This window comes from Corapipo altera, unplaced genomic scaffold (genome assembly GCF_003945725.1).
Source record: "Corapipo altera isolate COAL_440 unplaced genomic scaffold, ASM394572v1 57, whole genome shotgun sequence".
Taxonomy (NCBI): Eukaryota; Metazoa; Chordata; class Aves; order Passeriformes; family Pipridae; genus Corapipo; species Corapipo altera.
The window spans coordinates 5598517-5624969 of NW_020884905.1; the positions used below are offsets into that span (position 1 = coordinate 5598517).

Below are 26453 nucleotides of genomic sequence, written 5' to 3' on the forward strand. Positions count from 1 at the left end.
GTGGCTCCTCCCGGCCCGTGGGGCCGCGCGCGGGGCCGGTGGCGCGGCCATGGCGGAGCGGGCCGGGGGCGGCGCGGGCAGCGGGAAGATGTCCCTGCACAGGTAGGGGAGCGCCCTCCTCGCGGCCGCCGGAGGGAAAAGGCAGCGCCGGACCGACACGGCGGCGATCCTGTGCCCCGCAGCCTCCGCGCCCTCTAGTTTCCCCTTAGCGGGCAGAGGGCCCGAGCGCTGCTCCCAGTGGCTGCGCCAGGGCGCGCCCGGCACAGCTCTCTCTGAACCGGCACTGCAGAGATACTGCAAGAACGGGAAAAGGAGGCCTTGCTCGGAGTAATTCACCGTTTCTGCTTTGCAGTGTGTGAAGCACTTTTTTTCCGGTTCTTACAGCACTTTGTGCTGCCGGTATACAAATCCATCAGCTCGTCAGGAGGTGATATTGCTGAGCTTGTCCTTCAGACCCCCACTGCCAGCGGGCAGCAAGCACGTGGTGGGGAGAAGGAGAGAAATGGCTTGAGGCTGACGCTTTTCCTCTAGCCGTTGAAAATGGTGGCTTTGTACCATTCTAGAAAACTTTACTGACGTGCGGGAAGGCTTATTTCTCTCCCGTGCTTGTCAGAGTTAAAATAAATGAAAAGTGACGATTATTTCAGTTACTACATAAAGAACTTTTTTCTAAGAATGATAGAAACATCACTTGCAATAGCCTAGTTAAAAAGCATAAGATCTTCTTTCTAGAGGAATTTTTTTTTTACTGATATAATATTTGTTAGCTGTATTCATAAGGCTTACGTATTATACCTGAAAGGTTCCTTGACTTTAGGGTTTGCACTACTGAACAGAAGGCAGAAATTGTTTGCCTGACCATGTTGTCATGGTCTTTCTGTTTCAGTGAAAAAAATGGGATGCATTGTTCAGGCTTTAGTGTGAATCCTCGACATTTATTTTCCATTTGCCTAAAACTGGGAGTATTATAAGCCAGCATGGTACAGTGCACATTACAGGTGGTGTGAACGGAGAAAAGCACTGATACAACCGGGCCACAGAGAGTAAACTGCTGAAGGCTTGCTGTGGTTCCAGCTCTGAGTTAGCATGAGTTGGCTTTTTTTTCTTCCAGGTACTGTGTTTTAATATGTATGTGTTTGGAGGTATTCCCCGTAGCTTGTGTTGTTTTGTCTGCCGCCTTTTCTAATCCAGAGCATTTGTATTTTCTTTTTTCTTTCAAGGTGCAGATAGCTTTTCCTGAAAATGCCATGGATGTCCTAGTGCCTGGTTGTTGAGCAGGCACCTTCTTGGGTAGTCAGGCACAAAGATGCTGCTTTATTAAGACATGTTTTTTGCTTCTTTCAGATGTGAAACCTGTAGCAAAGAAGCAGCTAAATACAGATGTCCACGATGCATGAAATATTCGTGCAGGTATCTGTTATTTGAATTAAACTGTTTTGGTTATTTTCTCCATTATGTGCTAAACATGTTTATCTTTTCCTTTTGTCATTTCAGTCTGTTGTGTGTAAAGAAACATAAGCTTGCACTGAGCTGTAACGGAGTCAGGGATAAAACAGCGTTTGTATCTGTAAATGAATTTACTGACTTGAACCTTTTGAGTGGTAAGAACGCACCTTGTGCTTTTTAAAATTCTTTGATTTTACTAGGTTACCACTACATTTTTCTTTGTTCTCTTTTTGTCTTCAGATTATCGTTTCCTGGAAGATGTAGGAAGGACAGCTGATGCTGCTGCTCGACATTGTACTGTGCATAGTCCAGCAACAAAAAGACTTGTAAGTTTTTAATTAGCCATTTGGTCTTTTAGAGTTAGGATTGACTATGTTTGAATTTCCACTGAGGCAGTCCCAGTCCAGATTTCAGAGCTGATACCTCTCCTATGAAGGTATGGCCCTGGATTTTAGAGCCAGGCATCAAAAGAAGTCTCTAGGTTTATGCAATAATAGTATTGATGGCTACGTCCAGTTGCTTAGAAGAATAGATTGCTAACTATGTACGTTCTTAAAATTGATGCATGATCACTGTTACTGTTGGATAATAGATGTGTGTTAAGAAAGCCTGAATGTTTTCTTCCACCTCCACAATGTTTTTGAATTTTTAAGGACAAAATTCCAAGGTAAGCAATGGGTTTATTTATTGCCTAAAAATTATTTTATGCTTCCCTGTATGCTAAATGAAGGCACCTAGTGTTCTTCAAAGTCTACACAACTATGACTTAAAAACCAGCCTTCTAAGGGTGAGGGGGCTTTTGTGAAAACTCTTTCAACAACCAACCAAACAAGCAAACATGCCCCCCAAAGAAACAAACAACAAAAAACCACAACCAAATCTGATACAAAATATTTTGACTTGTTGATGTGTCACAAAAAGGCATCGGGCGTTTTGTTTTCCAGTCTTGTGAAGACGTCTTTAAATATAGCACAGAACTCAGAGAGAACTCGTGTTGATGACAAAAATAATTTCAGAAGACTCCAGCTTTCCCTCAGGCTGGAGTCATACTCTGTGTGTGTGCTTGGTACCATGATGTCCTGAAAACATGGGCTGAAGATGGTAAGATAGGTAGCAGTTTTTGGGGTGTGGTACTGAGTATGTTTGAAGGATGATACCCATAGTGCTACCTTCAAATTAGAATTTCTCAGTGTCTGAGATGGTATTTGTGTATCTCTTCTGCTAACGGGGTTGTAGCCCAAAAAGCAGCCACGTGGTGGTATTATAAGTAAGAGAACTGCCTGTAACTTTCATGGTATGGTACAGAACTTTTACTATGAAGAGCCCATTGGTGTCTTCTTTTTTAATCATAGAAGAACTGCTCCTGAAAATGTTTCAGAGAGTTTCTAGGCTTACTTTATTAACTTTTTTATTTATTATGGGTTTTTTTAAATTCAAAGTATTATATTAAATATGGCCTTTTCCACAAATTTCTGATAATTCCTGTCAGCTTTTTATTGTTTAAGTTTCAGGTTTTAAATATATTATTCAGAGATGTTTAAACAGTGTTTTTATTTTTTACCAGTTACAGTGTTTGAGAAACAAAGCTCGAGGGTGTAATATTGAGCTGAAAACACTCCCTGTGGGATTTACAAAAAGAAGAGAAAATTCAACCACGTTCAATTCCATGTGAGTCTTTGGTTGGTTACAGTCAGCAATGTTTTGTTTTCGCTGAGCATATAATGATGAGAATTCGAGTTCATACCAATGCACTTGCTTTTAAAATCTGTTAGATGCATATTCTTTTTTTGCAAAAACTCTGTAGAGTTAATATTTCATGCTTCAGGTTTTCACTTTTTATGCTCTTTGAGCTCACTTTAACAGCTTACATAATTCATGCTTTATTTTGAAAAATGCCAACATTGTGTAACAGTAGGTGTGTTTTTTTCTTTTACTTAATTTTGAGTTTTGTTACTGGAAAAAGAAAATCCTTTTTCAAAGTTTTATAATAGAGGATTGATGCAGAAGGCTTGCACAAGTCCCTCTCACAGTTCTGTGTTGCATACTGTGATGGGAGTTGCTGTGCTGGATGATGTGAATGTTTGGTACAGCACAGCTTAGACAAGTGCAGTCAGATATGAATTCAGGAAGAACTTTAAATTCAGGAGAGTTTAAATATTCTTCCCTTTATCCACTCTGTGGGTTTTCTCTGATATCTAAAATTTGTATTTTAAGGTATTTTCACAGTAAAAAATAAGATAAATTGGAAAGTATTTTATTATGACAGTAGTCGGGTCTAGAGTTCAGCTCAGTGATATACTGGGGCAAATATAAATGCCTTCTGAGCTTCTCACAGCAGTGAGCTGTGCTGGATCCCCCTGATGGCTCCTTCACTTGTTTTCTTCATGGTCTCAGTTTTGGTAGCAAGTTGTGTTTTCAGGATGTATTTTTCCCTCTGTTCTGGGAGCTGTGTGCTCTGAGGTGTCAGGCACTGCCTGGCCACCAGAGGTCTGTCTCTGACAGAGTAATAACCACCTGGAAACTTTTTAACAGACCCACCTGTATTGTTTGGGCTGTTCTGGGGCAAAAGCACAGGTTATGGGTTTTGTGGGTATATTAGTTTTCAGCAGAACATTAAGCGTAAAATAGATGTAGAAGTGTAACCTTTTAAAGTTACATATTTTATTGGTTCTGCTAGAGAAAACCCAGGGTGAACCAGTGAAAATAAAGAAAATCTGAGGTATTTTTTCCTCCCTCTACCCCAAATTAATAGGTCTCTGAGGCTCTCCCATCAGAACAGACCAGGTTGTAGTCCCAAACCTTGCAGAGGTTGTCTCTCTGCACTGGCTTTCTCTACCTTGGCTGCACGCTCTACATTTTACAGATACCTCTTACTAGTCTCTTGCTGTTGTAATGTCTCTGGTTTAGAGCTGAGTTTCACTTTCATGGGTAGTTTCCTTAATGTTATGGATAAAACAACATAAACATCCTTAACAAGTACAGAGTAAGGAGTTGTCTTTAAGAGCCAGTGCAGGAAGCCCAGGGATGCTGCGTCCAGTAGCTAAGAGGACAGAAGAATGGAAAGAGCACAAATATGAGGAGGGCTGACATTTTTGGGATGACCCTGGGCATGATACAGTGCTGTGCTGGCAGAAATTTGCCTTCATGTACCATGTTTCTTTCCTCTAGAAAGCCTTTTTGGGTACACACTGAAGCGTAGCTTTCATTGGGAACAAACTTTGAGCAGATTATGCTTTCACGTGTATCGTGTGCTTTTTGTTGTTTAGCACAAGCAGATTTAAAAATGGAGTAAGGAAGGTGACTTCTTGGCAAACAGGTATGGAAATATTTCACAGACTGGGAGAATGCCTCACTGGTTTTTATCAATCATAAAGTCCTGGAGTACTTTTGTTGTTGCCTTTCTGGGGCTTTCATATCCCACCAGAAAGAACATGATAACATTCTCTGTTCTGAAGAGGTTAGGAAGTAACTGTTTTTTTCCTGTAGAGGCTGTCCAAGGGTATGGAACATGCTCAGTGAATATTACACAAGGGGTACATTTCCTCTCTATTGCTGCTACTATTGATCACACAACAATGGGCTGTTTGAATTCAACGATGCTGATTAAAAATTATCCTGTGTTTTTTGGGGGTTCTTTTTTGGATTTTTTGTTGTTGGTTTTGGTTTTTTTAATTGGCCTGTTCTGCTGACTTTCCTTAAATGGGTTCCAGAGGAATCAAGTTTGATCAAACCAGTGAATAGTGAATATCAGGCATTTCACACCTACCCCATGTGACTTCGTGACACCCATAACCTTTTGTTGAATATTACATTCAAATTGGGTAAAGCTGTGCAAATAGTCACATGTCAGTTATATGAGCTCAGGGCCTGGTGTGTCCCTCTTCTGTAGATTTTAACCTCTTCTCATGCCATTTGTTAGTTGGGATTTGTAGAAAGATTGCTCCAGAGGGTGGAAATTGGAAACTGCTCAATGTATGTGCGTGGAAAACTGAGAACAGTCTTCTCTGATGTCGTCTTCACGCTCTCCCTGCGAGCCAACTGTTGGGCTGTACAAGGCGGGAATGAGAGTAATCCGAAACTAGGAAGTACAAGATGTATTCTTGTGTCATCCCTTGCCCGTGCCAGCTCTGGAGGACAGATCAGTGTTGTTTCAATGTGTTAACCAGCCTCTTCATTTCCTGGTTTCCATTAGTTTGTTTGCTAAATTTGATGTTGTGAAAGCATACGTGCCAATGCTGGGCAACACATGGATTAGACTAACTTGTGATATTGAATACCTAGATAATGGAAGGTCATTAGAAAGCAGAGTCTGAGTCCAGTTTGTGAACTCATGGTACATCTGACTTATTATTCATAAATTATTTTTCATGTGCTGCTTCATCCTACTCTCCCTGTGGTGCCCTTATTTTCCAATAGAACTGAAAGTTCCTCACCGGATGCATTCTACCATGGAGTTGATGGGGTGACCTGCTGCGATAGGAGGCCTTTGGGAAAGGGGTGGAGATTGTGGCCAGGCTGGGACAAGGCCTGGAGGAGCAACTGGGAAGCTCTAGCCAGCAGGTCATAGAGTGGAGGGAGCTTGCAACTCCATGGCTCCTGGTTCCCTGGCAGGAGATGATGATGGCAGTAGTGAGAGACTGAAATGGAGCAGTGCAGCTCCCTCGGCTCTGCAGCTTGTGCTGCCCTGCTCCAACCCTCCCTCCTGCTTGCGCTGTCATAGGCTTCTACACCCAGCTTCCTACCTGCTCCATTCACAGCATCTCCCAGACAGAATCGTTTTCACCTCTCCTCCCTGCCAAGAGGGACGAGAGGACTACAAGTCTCCTCCCTGGTGGAAGGCATGCCTGCAGCTTGAGTGCATTTGGTCAGAGGATATATGTGGGAAAAGGAGGAAGCTTTTACATTCTCTCTCTCCTTTGATTTAATTGTGAGAACAAAATATAGTGTGGAGATCAAGGATTAACATCAGTTAAGAGAACATTAGCGTTACAGAAGCTACTTGTGAGGTACACCTGAAAGCCCTAAACTCTGATCTTAACTTAGATAGGAAAAATTAAAATAAATTGTTTGAAGTGTTGACGATCTTGAGAATTTAACAAGGAGATTTCTGAGCTGGGTTTTGGCCTAATATTACACTGGTGGAGCTGTTAAACTTGAATTTAGTTGTTACTTAGTACATAGTTTTCCTTGTTTTCTTGAATCCACTAAAGTTCTCAGGCAAAGGACTGCTACTCTGGGGTGGTCAGAGAGCAGGATATTCAGGCATTTCAGTAGCTTTTCAGGACATCCCCATGTGAAGACAAGTACTGAACTGAATTCTCTACCTGGGAATTAGTTTCTTCTGGTTTTTTTGCAACTGAAATGTGTCATTTTCACAGTGAATCTGGTGGTAGTTTTGTTTATTTGCATAAGTAAAGAGGACAGGAGTTTTATTCTTTAAAGATTATTACAGTTTGGGTTACTCTGCCTTGACAGTGTCCCTCTGATTTACACAGGGCTCTCAGTTCAAGCCTGGTATGTTTGATTATTGCAGCACACATGGTTAGTAACGCCCCTGCTGTTGTGAGGCCCCCTGATAGAAGACCATATGTGTTACAGAGGAAGTGCACTTGAGTGTCTTCATTGATTGTCTGGCTGTTTACTGTAACTAGGAAACATACAAACTTTCAGTAGAAATCTTTCAGTTTTGCTGTGTATATTTCAAATCCAGGAATTAGCTTGATGAAGTTTCAAGAAGACAGAGGCATCTCCTCTTTTGTGCCACTATTAAAAGTGCAACGAAGTCAGTTTGGCACTAGGAACGCAGAGTTTCAGGGGACCGGGGAGATGGAATCACCACATCTCTGCGTGTTCTCTTAATTTAATTTTTTAAGAGAATCTCTTCTCTTACTTGGACTGAATCTTCATTGCTTAAGAAAGTTGAGGAAGGCAATATTATCCAAAAGTATGCATACTGAACACCTAGTACTTCTATTAAACTTCATTGTAATATGTGAGAGTACTGAGTATTGTCAGATGAAAGGATAACTGGTCCGTCATTAAACTTCATGTCCTTTTAATCTCTTCTATGAGTTCAAAATGACACAGACAGGAAGTACTATAGTATTCACAGTTTGATGCAAGATGTCCTGTATACTGTTTTTAAAATATTTTAAGAATATCAGTTGCTAAATAGAAGCAAAATCACCAGTGAATCACTATCATTGACAAGCTGGCAGTGAAGTAGTTCTGCAGAGCAAGAATTGCAGTTGGTATCTTAAGATATGAGGAATTTGAAATTTTTGTCAATGTATGTTTTAGTATGCATACATATGTACACGCACTTAAAAAGGTTATATATGTATAAAATCTACTGCATTCTAGGCAAAACTGAGAGGAAATGTTCAGAGGAAACTTAGGTAAGAAAGTTAAGCTTTATGAGGTATCTCATAAATGTTTTAAGAACTGTGTAAACATTAAAAACTTCTAAAAATCTGCCAAGACACTTAACAGGTATGTCCAAATCCTTTGTAGATCTGTCCTTTAATGCCCAACAACTGTTCTGCCTATACCTGCAGTACTTTGAGCATCTTCCCAGGTACTGCAATAACTGTAAAAGGTGATGAGGATTTTTGCAGTTGTTCTGAGAGCCAGCTGGAGGTAACAGCCGTGTTGTATATACTGGTGCTGTCTTTGTAACATCAGAAATAAAAATCTTTCCATTGTTACTGTGAAAAATTTTAAAATCATTTACATGTAGTTCTGTGAAAACTACAGTAGATTATAGAAAAGGAGTTTTTGGAAGTTTTAGCAGAATTGAAAGGTTGGTAGTTACTTTGCTTTAGAAGAGCAGTGGTTGCGAAACAGCCTGTGCAGTTCTGAACATATTTTGCAGCTACATCTCATGCAAGGAAAGAGGTACTTGGCTCCTCTTTTTCCCTCTGATCAGTGTCCATGCTTCTGAAGTAGCCAGAATAGGATGTGAAGCCAAGCAATGCAGGGATGGGCTGCGATGCTGCTTTTACTGACATCAGTGATGTGCTTGTGCCTCATCCAGATCTCTGGTGTTTGGTAGTTTTATAGTCAGTGTCTTGGTATCCAAAAAACCGTGGAGTGGTGTTCCATGGCAGCAGAGCAGCATGGAAGACTTCATGGAGTGAGCTGTTACTCAACTGCAGATGACTTACTCAATTACGCATTTTCATTTAGAAAATGAACATAGTGCATGTCTGTTGTATTTGAAGGAAATACTACCCCAGTGAGCCATAATGGAAGATTAGCTCAGTGAGATCTGGAGCCAGGATATCTAACTTTAATCAGAACTTGTTGTGAAGCAGCTTTGATAGCATCTACAGTTGACATCAAGTTCTCTAACTGGGCAGAGATCACTGATGGTGAGGGATGCTTCACTTCAATAACGGGCACCCAGCAGAGACTTCACTGTACAGTGAAGAGGCTGTTCTAGTTCTAAGCTTCTTTTTGTCTTACCTACTTCTACTGTGTTCTTAATCTGTCTTGCCTATTTCTGCTTGCCATTTGCTTCCATTTGAAGAGAGATGAAGTCATTAACTGCAGTTTGTGTTAGCTTGCTGAAAAGAAAAATCAACATTTTTGTTTTTCCAAAGTGAAACTTTTGACAAGGAATGAGTTTTTTCATTTCATCTTCCCTGATTCATAGCACTTTCTGTGAACTGTTCCATAGACCAGATTGTGCCTGGAAGGGGGAGGGAGGGCGGAAGTCTGAAAAGAACCCTCTTAAGCTGATTTTACAGCTGCAGTGATGAACTGAGTCTGCCTCAGTGAGCCCACAGGGAACCAGTCTTGCATGTGAAATGAGAATGTGCTTTGTGACAACCGTTCTCGCTGACACATGAAGAGAGTGCCTAACAACAGGTAGCAGATAGCTAGAAGTACTTTTCTGGAGCATTTCTTTTTTCAAGTGCCTGTGTTAGAGACAGCCCTCTTGGCCACATACATGTTTCTGTGAACTGTGTCAAAATTTGTCTGTTTCCTCTTGGGAGAGGAAGATCTGCAGTACTCACATTACTTTGGCTGTCTTGGTTCAAAAATTTGACAGAAAGTCTGTATCACAGTAAGGGTGAGTCACTTAAGAGTAGATAAATATGGCCTGTTTGAAAAAATTGTGGAAGATGAAAAAGTGCTAGCAAGCCTCACTAATATATATTCTTTTAATAACTAAATTAACAGAACAAAACCCTCATCTAACAGTCCTTAAAGGCATTTTAATAAATGTGCCCATCATTAATGTTTCCTACAGCTAGTGATGGTGACCCTGTTTCTGTGTATAAAGCTTACTAACTTTTACCTGAAGTCTGCCTGGGAATGTGCTTTGAAATAATACCATTCCATGTCAAATGGCAGATATTAACATGTCTGAGAGGAATCACAAGCTTGTTAATCACAAGTGAGCTGAACTGGTTACATAACCCTATTGATATTCCAGTTTGCTCTGCGTGTGTGGTAGTGTTGATGTTCCCTTTAGCTGTCAAGATAAGAATTGCAAAACCTTGTTTCACTTATCTTGTAAAAACTTCCAAAATTCCACTCACTAATTTTGAGTTATTTCAGAACCTTTTGCAGTTTGGTAGTTGAAGGCAGTATCATACTAACATGCAAAATGGTATAAAATTCACGGGGCCAGATACTGTGCCAACTTCTGGGTATACATACTATGTAATAAAAAGTGTTTTCTATGTTATCCTTCAGCTCTGGTTGTACAGTCCTCTTCCTTCTTTCAGATCTGATGGGCTCTTAGTTTCACCTCCTCATTTAAGGAAGACATTCTCATTATCAGCTGCAAAAAACGAACAGAGAGAAGGGAAGAATCACAGGGCCTGATGCACAGTTCTGCTGAGGCACATGTTGCTTTGGGAACCTTGGCCTTCATTAGTTCTGTGTAGTCTTAATTATTAGCTTCTTGGAACTGGGGTTCCTTCTTGCTCTTTTTTTGGTAACCTTCTGACTTATACTCCAGGAAGTATAAGTTCAGCTGTAAAGCTCAGTTTTCTCCTAAGAATAACTAGGTAAGGGATTGATTATTTGTTTGATAAGAGCACTTCATAACAAGTGCTTGCATTTAAAAATTGATATCATACTTAATTAAACTTAGCAACTAAGTCTACTGTTTTGCTACTGGATGTATGTACACTTGTCTCTGCAGCCAACTAGAACCTGCTGGATAATGTTTCATCTGCCTGATAAACAAATAGCACAACATGTTGGAACAACGCTGTGTTTACTTTTAATTGTAGTACCAGGATCTTTGCATAATTGACTGTGATTATTCTGGATACAATGATTCATTGGTCTTAAATAGTGTTGAAAAAAATAGTTAAAAAAAGAGGCAGAGAGAATTACCATTAGACGTTCCTATGCTTCACATAGATGTTTGGCCTCTGATTTCTAAGTCTTTGCTGTTTGTCATGTAAAATTCTGATCCAGAGCAAAGGGCCATGAACCTTTTAGACTGTGCTTTCTCTTAGGGGATTCTTTGAGAAAGGTATTGTAATATTCGCCATACTGAATGAGAGAATTTGGAGCAGTAAGGAAAAATGCTTTGTCTTAGGTCAATATTGATTTCTGCAGAAGAGCAAAAAGGCAGGAAGAGAGTTCCTGATCTAGCAAAGTATCCTCTAGGTAATACTTCCTTTCTTAAGATCTCTGGAATTATGCTTCAGTAGCTTCTGTTCTTAGGTATTAATTATGCTAGCTGGAAAGGGAAGATTTACAAGAGCTTTACAGAGCTTTTGGTCTTTACAAAGCTTTCTATTCTGTAAAATATTTAGTCTTTCTAACTTTTCTTATACATTTATGTCAGAATGCAACTTCCTTCCTTGGCCATGACAGACTTTCTGTTGAGGCCATCACTGCTGGGAAAAGTCGAGTCTCCTGTTTTATGTTTTTTGAGGACCTGGCCGCTGCTGGGACTTGTGGCTGTTTTTGCTGCACAGGTTTGGCAATCTGTCCTGTGTGATATGAAATTAAAGGGCACGTGGAATATACTCCCTTTTAAAATGTGAAATACTGTTGATCAGTTAATTGGTGTATTTGTAAGGAACAGGACTTGAAATTCAGCAGGATCTGGGAACATTGCATCTTTCAAAGGGCACCTCAGCTTCTCTGCATGTCCCTTTTATTCTTTGAAGCCATTCAAAATCTTAACTATGTATTTTCTCCTGCATCCATATTATAGGCTACCAAGCTTTATCATAGAAAAAAGAAGTAGCAGTTATCAACTAACACTAAGAATATGCATTTCTTTTTTTTTTAGGGAGAACAAGTTCTACTGGCATTTGAAGCTTGTATTTCCTCACTGTCATGCTGAGTACACTTTAAAACGGTACAGAGCTTGAAAAACAGATTTTTATAAAGTTTAAATTAGTCTGCTGAAGTTGAATTGCAAAACATTTTTATCAGTTCTTATCTAGTTCTGTTACATAAGGTAAACTCGGGAATTAATTTTAGTCTTAATTAAAAGGGCATTTAAATTTTTAAAAATATTAAAAAGTTGTATAGTCCTTTCCTCTTTGAAAGCTAACAGGCTTTCCAAATCAGTCAGAATGTTTGGTTGTTAATCCTTTTCTCTATATAAACAGCAGCTTGTGTATTCATAATAGCAATACCCATACACCTAACATACTCTATTCTCATGGAGCAGATGTTCAGCAAGATTTGCCATCCCTCCTTGCCTGCACTCTGGAGCTGACCTTCATATAGGGTGAAATGGTTGCATTGTTTGCTTTGTAGGAAAGCCCACAAGCACATTTTGAAAAGGCTGAAAAATAAGCTTTTGTTGACAAATCTTTCTCCTTTTTTCCTAGCCTGAAGGGGAGTGAGAAATATGCCCTTGTCTGCTTCTAGAGCTGTAGAGGCAGCGTGTTTCTATTGCAGGGTTAGAAACTAGAGATGCATCTGTGTACTCCTTGTATATGCCTGTGAAATTCCAGTGCTGAAATGGAGATAAAGCTGTGGCTGTCTATGCAGTACTGGTACACATTTATGATCCTCCCATAAACTACTCAATTGTGCCACTCTAGCGTGCAAATATACAGGTTCCTCCAAGTGACTCATAAATGATTTTTGTGTACATGATGAACCATGTCTCACATATTTGATTTTTATCTCTGGTGAAAGGGTGCCTGATGATAAAACACTCACTGATATCCTTAAACCGTACATTGATCCAGTGGAGTCGGATCCTGTAGTTTGTCAAAGGTGTGTATTGAATAACATTTCTGCCTATTTCATCTAATGCACTAATAAAAGAAGGGAATGGTTCTGAATAAATACCTTAAATTAGCTGCACTTTCTTCTTGCAGAGCTGAGTTCCCAGTCAACAGTACATGTGATGAAAATCACCCTAACATTCACCAACCAACAAACCCTCGGGTATAACCACCAAATTTAAACCAGGAAAAGATTAAGAAATCGACTCCTGGCATAAAGATCAAATAAAGTAACTAATTCTGAAAAATGTAACCATAATTAACCTCAATCAAGGGGACAGTAAATCTTTTCTTTAGAGTAATTAGAAAAACGTACTAGTAATTATAACCCTCATTTATAGGAAATACTCAGTATGTGGCAAACTGTCTTCATGAAAAAAAATACATTCTTCTGGCTGTTGACATGCAAAATATATCCATCTCTTATGGATGATAAGAAGAAAAGTCATTGTATATCACTGTTTCTTCATCTTTACTGCATTTTTCTTTTCAGATTAAAAATCTATACAGCATCTCCTCGGTCAGATGTACAAATTTTAATGAAAATAGAAAACAGGAGCCGAAACTCTGTCAGGTAAGGTGGTTCTTCAGTTTGTGTGCTTACTGATAAAAATAACAAAAGGAAGTAACACATTTCTTAGTCTTTTCAGTATTATGATTGGAGATTACATAATATCATGGATTAAACTTCAGTGAGTAATTACTAACTGTCTTGAAAATTATTCAGCAAAAATACTATTTCTTTGTCTTTTACTATGTCAACATTGAAATTTCAGTGCAATTATTAAGTGTACCTGTACCTGAGCTGCTTCAGCAGCAGCCCATGCCAGTGTAACAGAACATGGGTTTGTGTTAAAGTGCTAAGAAACTGTAGACATCCATTCCCTTCTAGAAGTTCCTCCCCAAGGGAGTTGAAGTGATAGTTGAAGAGAGTTGTTTTTTTAAATCACTGCAGCAAAAATTGTGTATATCAGAATCCAGTCACTGCATTTGAAATTATACATTTTTCTCAAAGTTACCAGCTCATTACTCTTCATGTTACCATATTTCTGGGTGTGGGCTTTTGTCTCCAGAATTCAGACTTGTGCAGAATTGTTTTCTTTGTTTCCAGAACAGAAAATAATCCTGAACTTTAAGGAAATAATTTTTACTGGTTTAAATACCATTTTGAACACTCCACCCTGTTGTCATTGTTACTGGAAAGGATATGTATCAGCTTAGTATCATAACTTATTGTGGTTGACCAGTGATTCCTAGTTAGGCATCTTAAAGTACATTCTTGTCTTCAAATGTAACAAATGTAAATAATATGCTTCCCTTAAACATCATATGTTATTTCTAAGGGCAGAATAAAGGTATATTAAAAGAATTTTAGTTGTAACTGAGCTTCCTGTTTGTGCTGTATTTTTTCCCCAATAATATTAAAAAATGTGTAGTGTACTTTGAAATTCAAGCCCAAATTGTTAATGATTTTGATTGATTTTTTTTTTTCTTTTTGCAATCATTATTTGAAATACGGTTGTAACATTTACCATCAGAGTTACCAGCTAGAAACCTGTCTGTTTTAAGTGAATTTGAGGATACAGAACCATGGTTCTTACACACAGGGAAAAAACATGAAATGCCTTGGGCTGCTCAGTACCCTGTGTCTGAGGGTTACAGGTGTGGGAATAATGAGTTTTCATTTGTGGACACTGAAATTGTCAGGTACCAGCTGTTTCAGCTGAATGTTCAGAAGTCGCTGGGGCCTGATGGATTTTGTCCTGGAGTACTGAAAGACCCATTGGATGTTATGGCAAGGCCTCTCTTGATCGTATATTAAAGGTCTTGAGAGTCTGAGGAGATCCCTGCTGACTGGATGTCATGGTTTAGCCCAGCAGGCAGCTAAACACTACACAGACACTCACTCAACACCCCACATCCCCAGTGGGATGGGGAAGAGAATCAGGGGGAAAAAAAAAGTAAAATTCTTGTTTTGAGATAAAGACAGTTTAATAGGACAGAAAAGTAAGGGATGATAATAATGATAAAAGAATTAGAATTAGAATGCCCAGTGCAGTTGCTCACCACCCACTGCCCAGTTCCAGCCAGTTCCCAAGTAGCAGCCCTTGTCCAGCTTTGCCTTTAGTTTATACACTGACTATGTGTTTATATGTTATGGAATGTCCCTTTTGTCCAGTTGGGATCAGCTGTCCCTACTGTGTCTTCTCCCAGCCTCTTGTGCCCCCAGTCTACTTGCTGGTGGGGTGGGGTGAGGAGCTGAAGAGACTTTGACAATATAAGCATTAGTCTTTCACATTTCCTTTTTTAGGAAAGAAGGAAAAGTTGGTTTTGTAATAGCAGGTAAAGTTCACCTTTTGATCTTTTGAACTGGAGTATTGTAAGTTTTGTAGAAGGCTTGGGAAAAAAAGACAGCTTAATATCAAAGTTGACTATTTCTTGTGCTCATCAGTTTTGTTGTTACTTAATAATTTTCCTCTTCTGAAGTCTCTATAATACTTTATTATTTCACAGATTTGAGTGAGAATTCTTCATGAAATCAAATTAACTTTAATATTCTTAAGTTTGAGACTCATCTGTATTCCCAGAATCAACTGTGTTGGTTGATAACAAAGTTGGAGTAGTTGGTATTTGTCCCACTCAGAGAATGTAATGTTTATAGTATAAAAAGAACTGTAGAAAGTTAAAATAGAAGAGTGTTTTGACTTAAGAACTGCAGTTCCTCACTCGGAAATTATGTGAATCTCTTCGTATAAGTTGGCAGAGTAGGCCCAGCTGGGGCAATGCAGACAGGTCAAGGAAACAGCATATTGGAAGAAAATTCCTCTTCTGAAAGGAAAGAACAAAGTTTGTTTGAAATTATGGGATTGCTGTGTCAGCAGTAAATCATCTGTTGACATAAGCTGTGTCTGTGCCAGCAGGCACTCTCAGTGCAGTTGTGCCAGTGTAGTTGTTGTGACAAAGGCTCTATGAGGGAATTCAAATTTTTACTGTAGTTGCATTACAGTTAAGTAAGGAAGAATTTGTTTTGATTTCTTCTCCTTTTTGTTCCCCAACCCTGGTTAAATTAATTGGGGCGGTAATGGTCCTTATTCTATAAATCTATACTTGGAATTGCAGTGGAAGTACTTGTGACTGAACCATGACCAGCTTGCTGCTTAGTGGCCTTGAGTGTGGAACAAAAACTGAGTGCTAACAGAGCTCTCTCACCTTTCTTTATCCACGTTTCTTTAACAGTGGGGATCTGTTAGTTTGTGTAGCCTTGAGTGCCACTGTCAGCTCAGAGTAATTTCTCATCCTGTGTCTCACCATTCTGCAAGATTTTAGGCTGTGTGTTCCTATATGTCAGAATGCTCTTCCGTCGCTTTGTGGGCAGACTGAAGGAGTGGGATTGGTGTAGGCTACTAATACATGTAAGTCTACATGAATGTTGTGTTATCCACCACTTCTATGACCACCAGAAAAATTTCTGCTCCACGAGCACGAGATACTAGAAGAGCTGTAAAACTACATTGTTAAATCAAATGTTGGTTTTAGGCTTAGCAGAACCTTTTGAAAAAAGTACTTTTCATAGTTACAATTGCATATTATTGAGGAAAAGCAGTGGTGTTTTGGAGAGCATCTAAGCAGGATTATTATAGGTTACAAAATGTTAGTCTTTTAGTTTTAAGGTAAGTGTGCTACAGAAGGATTTTAGTATTTCCTGCAATTGTTTATGAAACAGGAGTTTGTGGTTTAGTTTTGGCTGTTTTCTGTGTTTCACAGCAAATGACCCTTTTAGTTTGAAGGTCCTTTGTAGAATGCTTTGAATTTTTTGGGTCTTTTTTTCTCCAAAAATTCTAATTAACCACATAGTACAGATTTCTGCTTTCTCACAGTTTTCTGCAGAACTTCAGAAAACTACTGTTGTGCAGGTATCATGGATAGCTGCCAAAGACAGTGCTTACTTTCCTCAAGCTACATGTCTTTTATCATCAGTGGGGACGGTTCTTAGAAAACGTTGTGATGAGCTCTTATTTCTGTCTTCTCTAAAAGCAGCTTGTAAGAATTGCTTTCAGTATTGATTAGTAGCACTCCACAGTTACCTGGGATAACCGAAAGCATAATTTCTCCTCATGTCCTCTCCTCCCTACCTGTTATCTAATGCTCTATAACTGTTAGTTACATTTGATAGTCTTCTCATTAACTACATGTACTTTATGAGAAATCTTATGAAAGAGGATTTGAAAAAACGAGCGTTATACTATTATCTTCTTCCTTTAAAACCTTAGAAAAAATCTGCATTTGACTGGGTCAGAATAGTTTTCCGTTTGGTACTGCTTGCTTCTATCACCTGTTATGCAATATTTAGTTGGTGGTTGGTGTCCATTCTCTCCTCAGCTGTAACTATTCCAAGAAAGGTTTAACTGCTGCCTCTTGGATGATTTTTACAGTCTACATTCTTTTATAAGTAGTATTTTCTTTCTTCAGGATAGATTAGTGTCCTGACTATCTTCAGACCTTTATTTGGGATGCCTTCAAAGTGACTTCATATGGTAAGAATATTGCTTTTTCCACTAAGGAAAGGAAAGATGCAATGGCTAAATTCTACAATCTGGTTTGGGAAATACACGTTCTCATTTTCCCGAGGATAGCCTTATCAGGCTTTGTGTAACAAAAAAAACCCCAAACCAAAACAACCACCAGCCTCTCCCAAAAAGAATTCCGAAATCCAACAGACCCTTGGTATTTGTCAATAGTAAGTTAGTAGTCAAAAGTTGGGGTTTTTTGTAACTACAGATACTTAATGAAAAATTTATTTTCTCAACCTTATCATATAAAATGATCCTATTTCTACAAGAGAAATAACTGCAACAAACTTAATTTACAGTAGATACTTTGGTATCTCTTTTACTGGGTTCAGTAACATCTTGCACAAATCTAGTTTAGATACTTTACTCTTTAATCACATGCATTTAGTTTAATAGAACTAAAAAATAATGCTTTCTTAAGGATCAATGTTATAATGTTCTTTTTTGCCTATTCCAAATGGCATGTGAATGGTTTTTCAGAATAAGTTGTTGTAGAGAACTTTTTGGGGATTTGAAGATAGGAGTAGACACTGACAGGATATTTAGATGCCTGGAAAATATAGTCTGGTTGGCCTTAAGAGCTTTGCAAAGCCCACTGCTTTCAGTGGACCACATCCTCGAAGGAGCTGAAGTACAATGTGTTACCGGATTGTATCCTGTCACTTTCCTGTTGTAAAACTCCCACACCATACAGGGATGTATATAGAATCAGGTGTAGAATTGTTTTCTCTGTCAGTAGTACTGCTGCAGCTCATGCTTCAATTACTCAGAAAGCAAAAAAAAAAAAATCAAAGGAATTTTTGTGCCAGTTCCAGCATCAAGGTGCTTCTTACTCTCTGTGGTGACACTGGCTGGTGCACATGAGAACATGGAGACACTGGCTGCCACTTATTTCTGGTGGACCACAGAGTAGAAAATCTGCTAGACAAGTATCAGAGGTTCTTCTCTACTGAATGCGATTGCTTTATGGTGGTGAAGACTTACTTTGCTTTAACTGATTCAATGCAGTTGCTTCCCAGAAGGCTGGATGATGTTAGTAATTCTGGAGCACTTCCCTGTCTCAAGATCAGCTGGCAGAAATGAGAGTTATTTCCTTGGATGACTGAGTTTCTGTGCTCAAAGAGAATTTTCTTTTGTAGTGTATTGTTTTTAAATAACTAAGGGTTAGAGGACATCAGTAGGTCTCAGTAGTCACAGTAATAGATTTAGAAAGGTGAAGCTTTCTGGTTTAGTATGTGCAGATAAGTCAGCAGACTTTTGGATAATCATCTTGGAATTCAGAAAGTAGTAGAAGTGTAATGGAAATAAATCCTTTTTAATGTAGTATTTAGAATCTTTATGTCCCTATCCTTAAAAATGTCTATTAGATACCTGTTTTGTCAGTGATTTTAAGATTATAGAAAAAACTGTTATATTGAAATACATTGAAGGTAACCTCAAATATTGATATGTTAGTGTTTTCCTTATTTTTTCATACTGTCTTCATAGGGCACTTCCTTCTGCATTAGCATTTATGAGTAACTTCATGTAAAACCAAGACAGCATATAGTCTTTGCTTTCTGCTTTTCATATGAAACTCAGTTTCTTAAAAAAGTCACTGCTCTTAGTGCAGTACATGGATCAGTTCTTCTTTCCATCTTATTACAACCTTGTTTCAAAAATAGTACTTCATCTAGCAAAACAAATGTGCTAGAATTGGCATGTTTCAAGCATAGTTTCATCCTTTGCATTTTCTGCAAACGTTGAAAAATGTGGGGTGGTGTATTTAAGATTCTCTAGTCTTACCCTGGAAGCAATTTGTTTTAACATTTGTGTAGTACGTGATATACATGAGACTGGAATTAAGGATACAAATCCCTGGTTGAACTGCTGGCCTTGGCATGAGTTGGAACAGACCCCAAGCTGGCTTTAACCTATGCCAGAAGATTGACAGTAGAATTCATTACTCCTCTCTAGCTTGCAGCAGCTGGCACAAAAGGAGCTCTGCCAGCTTTACAAAAGCAGGGAGCTAGCTCACAATAGTCATTCTTCACTGCACAACTGTAGTCAGGCACTGGTGACTTTGTGCTGTTCAAGGGGAAATAGAATTTGGTCTGTTCAAGGGGACATAGAATTTGGTCTATAGTCTGTTTCTTAAAAACAGTGTTCCTGTGTACTAATACTTGCTGCTTTTTTTTCCCAGAGTGCTAGATTTTGGGTCGTGGCGTTTTCCTATTAAAACTTCAACTTTTCTTACTGAATACTTTGTTACGTTTTCCTGCAGGTTATTTCAAGCTTTCTAGTTTGTTACTGCAGCCATTTCAGTGTCATTTTTCACATGCTCCTTCTTTATCTGAAAATCAGTCTCTCTGCTGACAAAAGCGATGCAGAGCAACAGATGCCAGGTTACACAGCTTTTACTGTAAAAAACACTCACTTTTCCTTCCTAGCCACTTACGTTTTTCATTGGAATCCTGTATTACACAACATAGATGGAAAGCAGAAAACTAGTAATTGCTGAATATGTGTGTATGGTCTGAATCTGTAGCATGCATAGCTAAATGTGTCAGATGTCTGACTATAATTACTTGACCTTTCAGAAGATTTTTGGGATTATTCAAATAAAACCCAGAGTTTGTCTGTCTTACTATCTTGAGCAATCATTCATTTTTTTCTTGAAAGAGATTCCTTTATGAACCAGTTGACGCCTGTTTTTTTAAAAGTAACAATCCAGTGTTTTGTAACCCATGCTGAATTCTTTTGGATGAACTGTTTTATAATTAATGGTATTGCATTAGGGTTGCTAGAGTGTTGCTGACTGAGACATTTATTGCGGAAAGATTTATTTGAAGTCATAGCCTCCGCTCCCAGATTCTGCTGTCTGTATTGCAGCAAGTTAAATTCAGACAGCTTGCAGAGAAGGAAGCTTTACATACGTAAAGAGATGGAGGATGAGATAACAATAAAAGTGTCGCAGTTGGCTTCAGCCAGTGGTTTGACCTGTCCAGTCACGTAGTGGTGTTCTGTAAGCACCACAAGCAGACCCTCAGACCTTCAGACCCTTCATGGTTGCAAAAAAGGTAGGCAGACCTCAAATTCTAAAACACAAAACTACACAATATCCTCTTTTTTTGCATCATAACTGGACTTGAAGCATGGGAGCGGCCTACCCAGCACATGCAGAGGCAGATTTTCTGTCCTCTCTCCTAGGAAATATGCATCTAGGAAAGGCTTTTTCAAGAACAAATCTTGTGGTTTACTCCAGCCTGCCATCTCTACTGGGGAGAACTGGCCTGTATGTATGTACTATGTAACATATGCACAGTATGGAAAAAGCCTTCATGGAAATTCATGTACTGTGTAGCATGCAGTACATATACTGCATATAAGGCAGACTTGAAGGCAGAAAACAGGCTATGAAATTCAAGAAAATATTGCAGTTGGAAAAACCCTGTTGAATAATGTGTTGCCCCTTGGCTGAGGGAAGGAGCTGGTAAAAATGAGCTGTAGAGCAGAAGTAATGTTCAAACTATTTGTCCTATTCCAGTCCAGCATAAGTGTCGTGAGATGCGTCGAGGGGTTTAATTCAACTGTGTGGGCTGCTGTTAATATATTTTTCTGAAGGAAAAAGAGGATTTTCTGCTGGTTTCTTGGAATAAAAAGATGTGATGAGATGCTAATTGAGTTTCTCAATTTTGGGGACCAGGAACATGGGGAGGCTGAAGTAAGAGGCCTCTAGAAGCAAAGATACAAACTCCGTCCTGGGCAGTTGAAGTGATAGGCTGAACTCGGAATCTGCAGCACTGTGAAACATGGCATCACAACCATCACTGTTTTCACAGAGGCAAAGTAGAGGAAAACTTCTTTGTGTTCTTGTCAGGAAGGAGAAAACCTGTTATTTCCTCCTGATGGTGCCAAAGGGGAATCCCTCTGGTTTTTTCTCTTTCTTGACGGAAATGAGCAAGGGCTGATTGTTTCAACGTTTGACCTTCCTGCTTGTTTGCCAAGAGAATAATTTGTTTTCTTTAATTCATAGCTTTTCCTTTTCATTGTAAAGCATTAGTAACCCATTACCTTAATGGAAGATTTATGGCACTGTGATTCCCATGCAAATAAGTATAAGTTTGTGTATGTTTCTACCACTCAGTATAGAGTGTTAAAGGTATTCAGACTCTCTCCCTATGAGCCAAATTTGGAAGTTAATATTTGCTATCTAGGGATTCAAAATAAGAGAGATATCAATTCTTCCTGAAGTGGTAGTTCATTAAATTAACCCAAGCATAATAGCAAAAGTATTGCCAATTTACAATGACTGATTTCTCATCAGTTTTATATTTCTCTTTATTTTAGCAGTGCACTGCTTGCTTTCATTAATTTGTCAGATGAGATTTAACCTATTAGTTTTCTGAGCTTTATGTATTAGGAGTTTTTCATTGCATCCTTTGATATCCCCTGGTGTGATCTGTACGTCTTAAAATTATTTGCAGGTATGTTCCATGAGACTCTGTAACAGAGTGCTGTAATTAAACTAGACTTACAGCATTGGCTTTTTCCCTGTGATCATGCCAGTATTGTATTAATGGTACAAATTCCATATTTTGACTTCCCTGCATTTTTGGGGAACCGTGCACATCTTTTACTTGTACTAAATATGCCACTGATACCTTTTCAGTTTCTGAAACTTCAGGCATTCATCTGCAGTAGTCAGCTCACTCTTTATTAATAAGAACTTTTGCCTTGTGAAAATTTCATACTGGCTTTAGGCCTTCTGGCTATCATTAACTCAGGCTATTTTGGTGCTTTATCTAAGTCATACAGTAGCCTTACATGATTGTGATGTACTCTTTTTCAGTATCTCAGCTCTATAACATTTAAAGAGTTGTAAACCTTGAGCTTTTGAGCAGTTTGTAAAGCTGCCTGGCTTCACAAAGCAAGTAAATTGCCTTGTGTGGAAGGAACTATTGCTGTGATGCAGTTGAATTATAGTATCTTTACTTGCTGCTGGATTTTTGTTCCTTCTTTTCATTATGTCATAAGAGATGAGGAAAGTATTTGCATTCTTGAAATTCAGTATCACTTTATTTCTGTATTCTTTGAACCAAATTCTGCCAAATGCAAGAAACTGACATTTGCTGGTTTCACATTTTCCTTTTGTTTTGTTGTACTTTCTTTTATAGCTAAAAGATGCAGAATGTTCTGTACTTCAATTAATCTTTAAATCATTATTGTGCATCCTGAATCCTTTTACCACATCACTCTTAAAGCTCAGTCCACTAAATTGTTGCACCAGTTGCCTTATCTCCTTTATGGGTTTTGCCATCAGTTGATACATTTTTCCATTATTGTCATTAAACAGCTTTTACTCTGCTTTTTTTCTTTGTGCAATTGCCTCATTCTCAAGAGGTTTAAACAAGGACAGCCTTTGTGCTTCTATCATGATGTACTTTTAGTGTTATTTTGCTTATCTCTTCTTTCTGCTTACTATTTTCTAGGGTAAAAGTGAACAAACCATTAAATCTTTCTGAACATCTACTATTGTGTCAAATGATTTAGGTGACAATTGGTGTTCCTGTCTTCACCTGGGTATTATTTTTTTTTCTTCTAGGATGTTTTAACTCCCTGAAATATGTTTGTAATAAGAGGGGGTTTGTGAGTTCAGTTTTTCTTTTCCCCATTTTACACTTGAGTTTTTAGCAGTTCTTAGATTTCCCTAGTGTCAGAGCCTCTTACAACCCATAAAAGAGGAGACACTGGATTGTTACACCTGGTCTTAAGATGGTCTTTGTTTGAGGATGACCTGTGGCCAAAATATGGCAAGAAAAAGGAACAGCTTCATGGTTTTCTCGTTATTTAGATGTGCCTTTATGTATTCTGTGTATGTAGGTGTAGTTAGGAGATGGTCATAATATCCAAGATGCTTTCCTGATATGATGGCAACTTTTCTTCCTGTACTTTTTTAGTTGGTTCTTAGCAGGACTTGTGGTCCAAATGGTTTCTAAGAGAAGGTTTCTTGCTCTAATTTTCCTTTTTTTTTTTCCAGAAAAAGCACATTTTTTATGGAAGTGTTACTTAAGATGGGGATTTGACTTGAAAAGGGATTGGCCAGGCATCTGGTCTTTATCAGTATTGGTTGAGTTATGCAAGTATCAATAGTATGGAGGAGAAGTTAGTGAACATTTGTTGAGGCAAATTATGCAGCCCCTAGACCAGGAGAAGAGACATAACCAAGAGGGGAAGGAGGAGCTAGCAGGTTTTATGTATTTGTGTAAACTGTAGTATAATTTTTTTCATGTTAAAATATCAACTCGAATTAGGTTCCCATCCTCCTTCTTTAAAAGAGTTTTCAGACAGAGTACTCCTTCATACTGTTTTGCTGTTGATAAGAGTTAGTTATAAAGGAAGTATTACAGCAAGTCTTTTGTTTGTTTGTTTGTTTCTAAGATCTCTGATGTCTTGTTCATTGAATTTTCTAATTTTTTCATGTATATGGACTAATAAAATTTACAGTCTTAGGCTTTTTAGAATATCAGAATCCTAGTGACAAAGCAAAGTACATTGTGTCAATGTGTTGCATTTATTTTCTGCCATACAACTTTATTTTCTGCCATACAACCTTCCTTTCATAATTCGAGTGCATTTCCCTACTTCCATGTTCACCAAATCATAACCACACGAAGAGTTTATTCACCACTTAGGAATGAAAGTCCATCTGTTAGTTATTATCTTTGCTGTACTGCAGCACTTCAGAATGAATGCTTGGGAGAGACTTTAAATGCCGTACCCAGGCTTTGCCCTCTCCTAAGCGAATACCAATACCTAAGAAATGCTACCCTCTTTGGTCTGGGAAAAAAAAAAAATCCTTCGTTCTTCCCATAAGTTAGCATAAGTTTGGTTGTGGATTTTTAAGACTAGGCTCAAAATAGATAGCATGATTTATTGTATCTGAGTTATGCCAAGTAAATACCTCGATGTTTCCACTCAGTTCTAGGAAGAAAAATCATCTTTGTTTAAAATATGTGCAAGGGGTTTAGTTGATCTCTTTCACAGGAAAATCATGAACGTCATTATACAAACATGCATTTTAGTAATATTTACAGTTACTAAAACTTGTTTGTTCTCTTTTCGATGTCTAGAAGACTAAACTAAAGAAATAACATGGTTGCAATTCATCTTTAATTCCAAATTGCAGATTTTTCTTTATTGTTATTAAAATAAAAGTTCCTGTAGATGACATTCAGGAAAACCTGATCAGCAGGGAATTTCCTGCTGTCTGAATTCAAGGAGACAAGTTACGCCACTGCTGTGATAGCCACGGGCACCATTTGAGGGGAACTTGTTGTGATGCAGTGACCTAATGCGGCATTCCTGCCTGTGGGAGACAGATTATGAGACTAAATTGTTGAATTCCTGGAAGGTGGTGGAATAACTATAGATAGTGAGGCTAGCCTTTGCAGAAACTCATAGATGCTATCAGAAGTGCAGACCCACATTAATTTTAGTATTTTCTGAAAGGTAACAAAGCTGTTCATAGAGCAAATAGAACAGTTTATATGGGAACTGATGTAGCATTGCTGAATCTTGCTAAATTTTCTCAATTATCACAATTTTTGTAGGCTTTTAAACTGCCTACTGGCAGGCAATTTCTATTTAATTTTTGTCCTTCAAAAAGAAGTTATTACTATTTCATTCCAGCTAAAATCAAAAGCTGTTGTCTGCTAAAATCATGTCTTTGTGGTCCCTATAAAGGGAGTCGTTTCTTATTAAGAAAAAATCCAGGCCTCTTTATTGCTTCGCGACATGGGCATAAAGCCTTGCTTAGGGCAAGAAAATAATCAGGAAAGTGTATCATTAGATGGTGGGTGTTGTTCAGGAAGGCTGAGGGAATGTATGGAAGGGAGAGAGAAAATATGTGGAAAGTAAATACCAGGGAGGAAAGAAGATTGAGAGAGAAGGTGCAAAGAGAAATCCCACTGAGTACAGGGATCGGGAAGCTGTAGTGCAGACAATTTGCATGAACTGGGCAGTGGGAGAAAAGAGAAAGCAAGGGGAGGGTTTAAAAGAAAGATGTGAAATTGGGTATTAAGGCCATGGTTCTGTTGGCGTGGTCTGTTAATTTGGAGCCAGACTTATTCCAAATCCATCCTGGCATGAGGGGCTGAAGGAGCTTGTTTAGGATGACAGCTTCAGTTAAGTTGGTTCCTGCAGCTGGTCCTGGAGCATGGAAGAGTCCAAGTGAAAGGATAAACTTATGCTGGTTATTAATTTTACTGAATTGTCACTTGAAATGTACTGTGAAGGAAGGGCCTGAAGAACATTGCAGCTCATTGTGGATTCTGCTGCTCATTGCAGCTCTGCCTGTGGTGAGACCAATTTGCTGCACATACAGGAAAGGACCTGCCATTCCAGTGTTATCCTACATCCTCAGCTCATCCTGGTGAATAATCATTACAGGAAGTTAATACTTGTAAAAACACCATTTCATTTCATTTTTCTCCAAACTGGTATAGCCTTTTCATAAGTAAAAATTGAAAAGAGAACCTTACAGGGCAGTCTTCTTTTACCCATAAGTCTCTGTTGTTCACCCTCTGATGTATGACCTTTTTCTAGTCCTGGGATAAAATCGGGAAGATTTTTATCATGACAAGGTCTTCAGAGATAACCTGAAAAATCAGTCTTGCTCAGGAGCTGTTCTTAATTAGAGTTTGGAATTGATGTGACAAATACTAGTTTTGTTTTGAGATCTCTTAAGCACAGTCCAAGAAGTGGCTGGCAGGTGGATTAGCAGAAAACCTCAACTTGCACTTGTGTATGAAGTAGGGAATGTGGTAGACTGAAGTCTTGGATAGCACAGACAGCAACAGCCAAGTTTAAATAAGAGAAGCATTAAGCTTCTTTGTTATATTCTTCCTGAAGTTGACAGCCCACATTATGCACTAAGAATTTAGATGTTTTCTCTGTCACTGTCAACCAATAAAATTCACTTTAAAAACAATAAAGATAAAGCTCTGACTCAGTGATCTAACACTTCAGTAATTTACTATCATAAAATAGTTTTAAGTACAAATGTTTTATCTTATGCCAAGCTGGACGCTAAAGATGTTTTGTCTAAAATATGAGATAATGGAAAGTGTATTGTGGCATGTGAATTACTTTAGCCTCTTGGTGGTAAATGTTTGCTTAAGCATAAAAGAATGTGTTGAGGTCCTGGCAAAGGAAAGGTACTGCCATACTT

General features: G+C 38.6%; 1 protein-coding gene across 2 annotated transcripts in view; it reads left to right on the forward strand.

Moving 5' to 3' along the window:
• The first annotated feature begins 27 nt into the window (after positions 1-27).
• Positions 28-26453, forward strand: part of ZNHIT6 (zinc finger HIT-type containing 6) — a 31849-nt gene continuing 5423 nt past the window's right edge. For both annotated transcript variants that reach the window (XM_027651738.1, XM_027651739.1), the window contains exons 1-8: positions 28-102; positions 1345-1410; positions 1495-1601; positions 1687-1772; positions 3011-3114; positions 11717-11785; positions 12580-12660; positions 13165-13245. In XM_027651738.1, coding sequence (XP_027507539.1) covers positions 50-102; positions 1345-1410; positions 1495-1601; positions 1687-1772; positions 3011-3114; positions 11717-11785; positions 12580-12660; positions 13165-13245 — 647 coding nt within the window. In that variant the 5' untranslated portion in view covers positions 28-49. The remainder of the gene's footprint in view (positions 103-1344; positions 1411-1494; positions 1602-1686; positions 1773-3010; positions 3115-11716; positions 11786-12579; positions 12661-13164; positions 13246-26453) is intronic.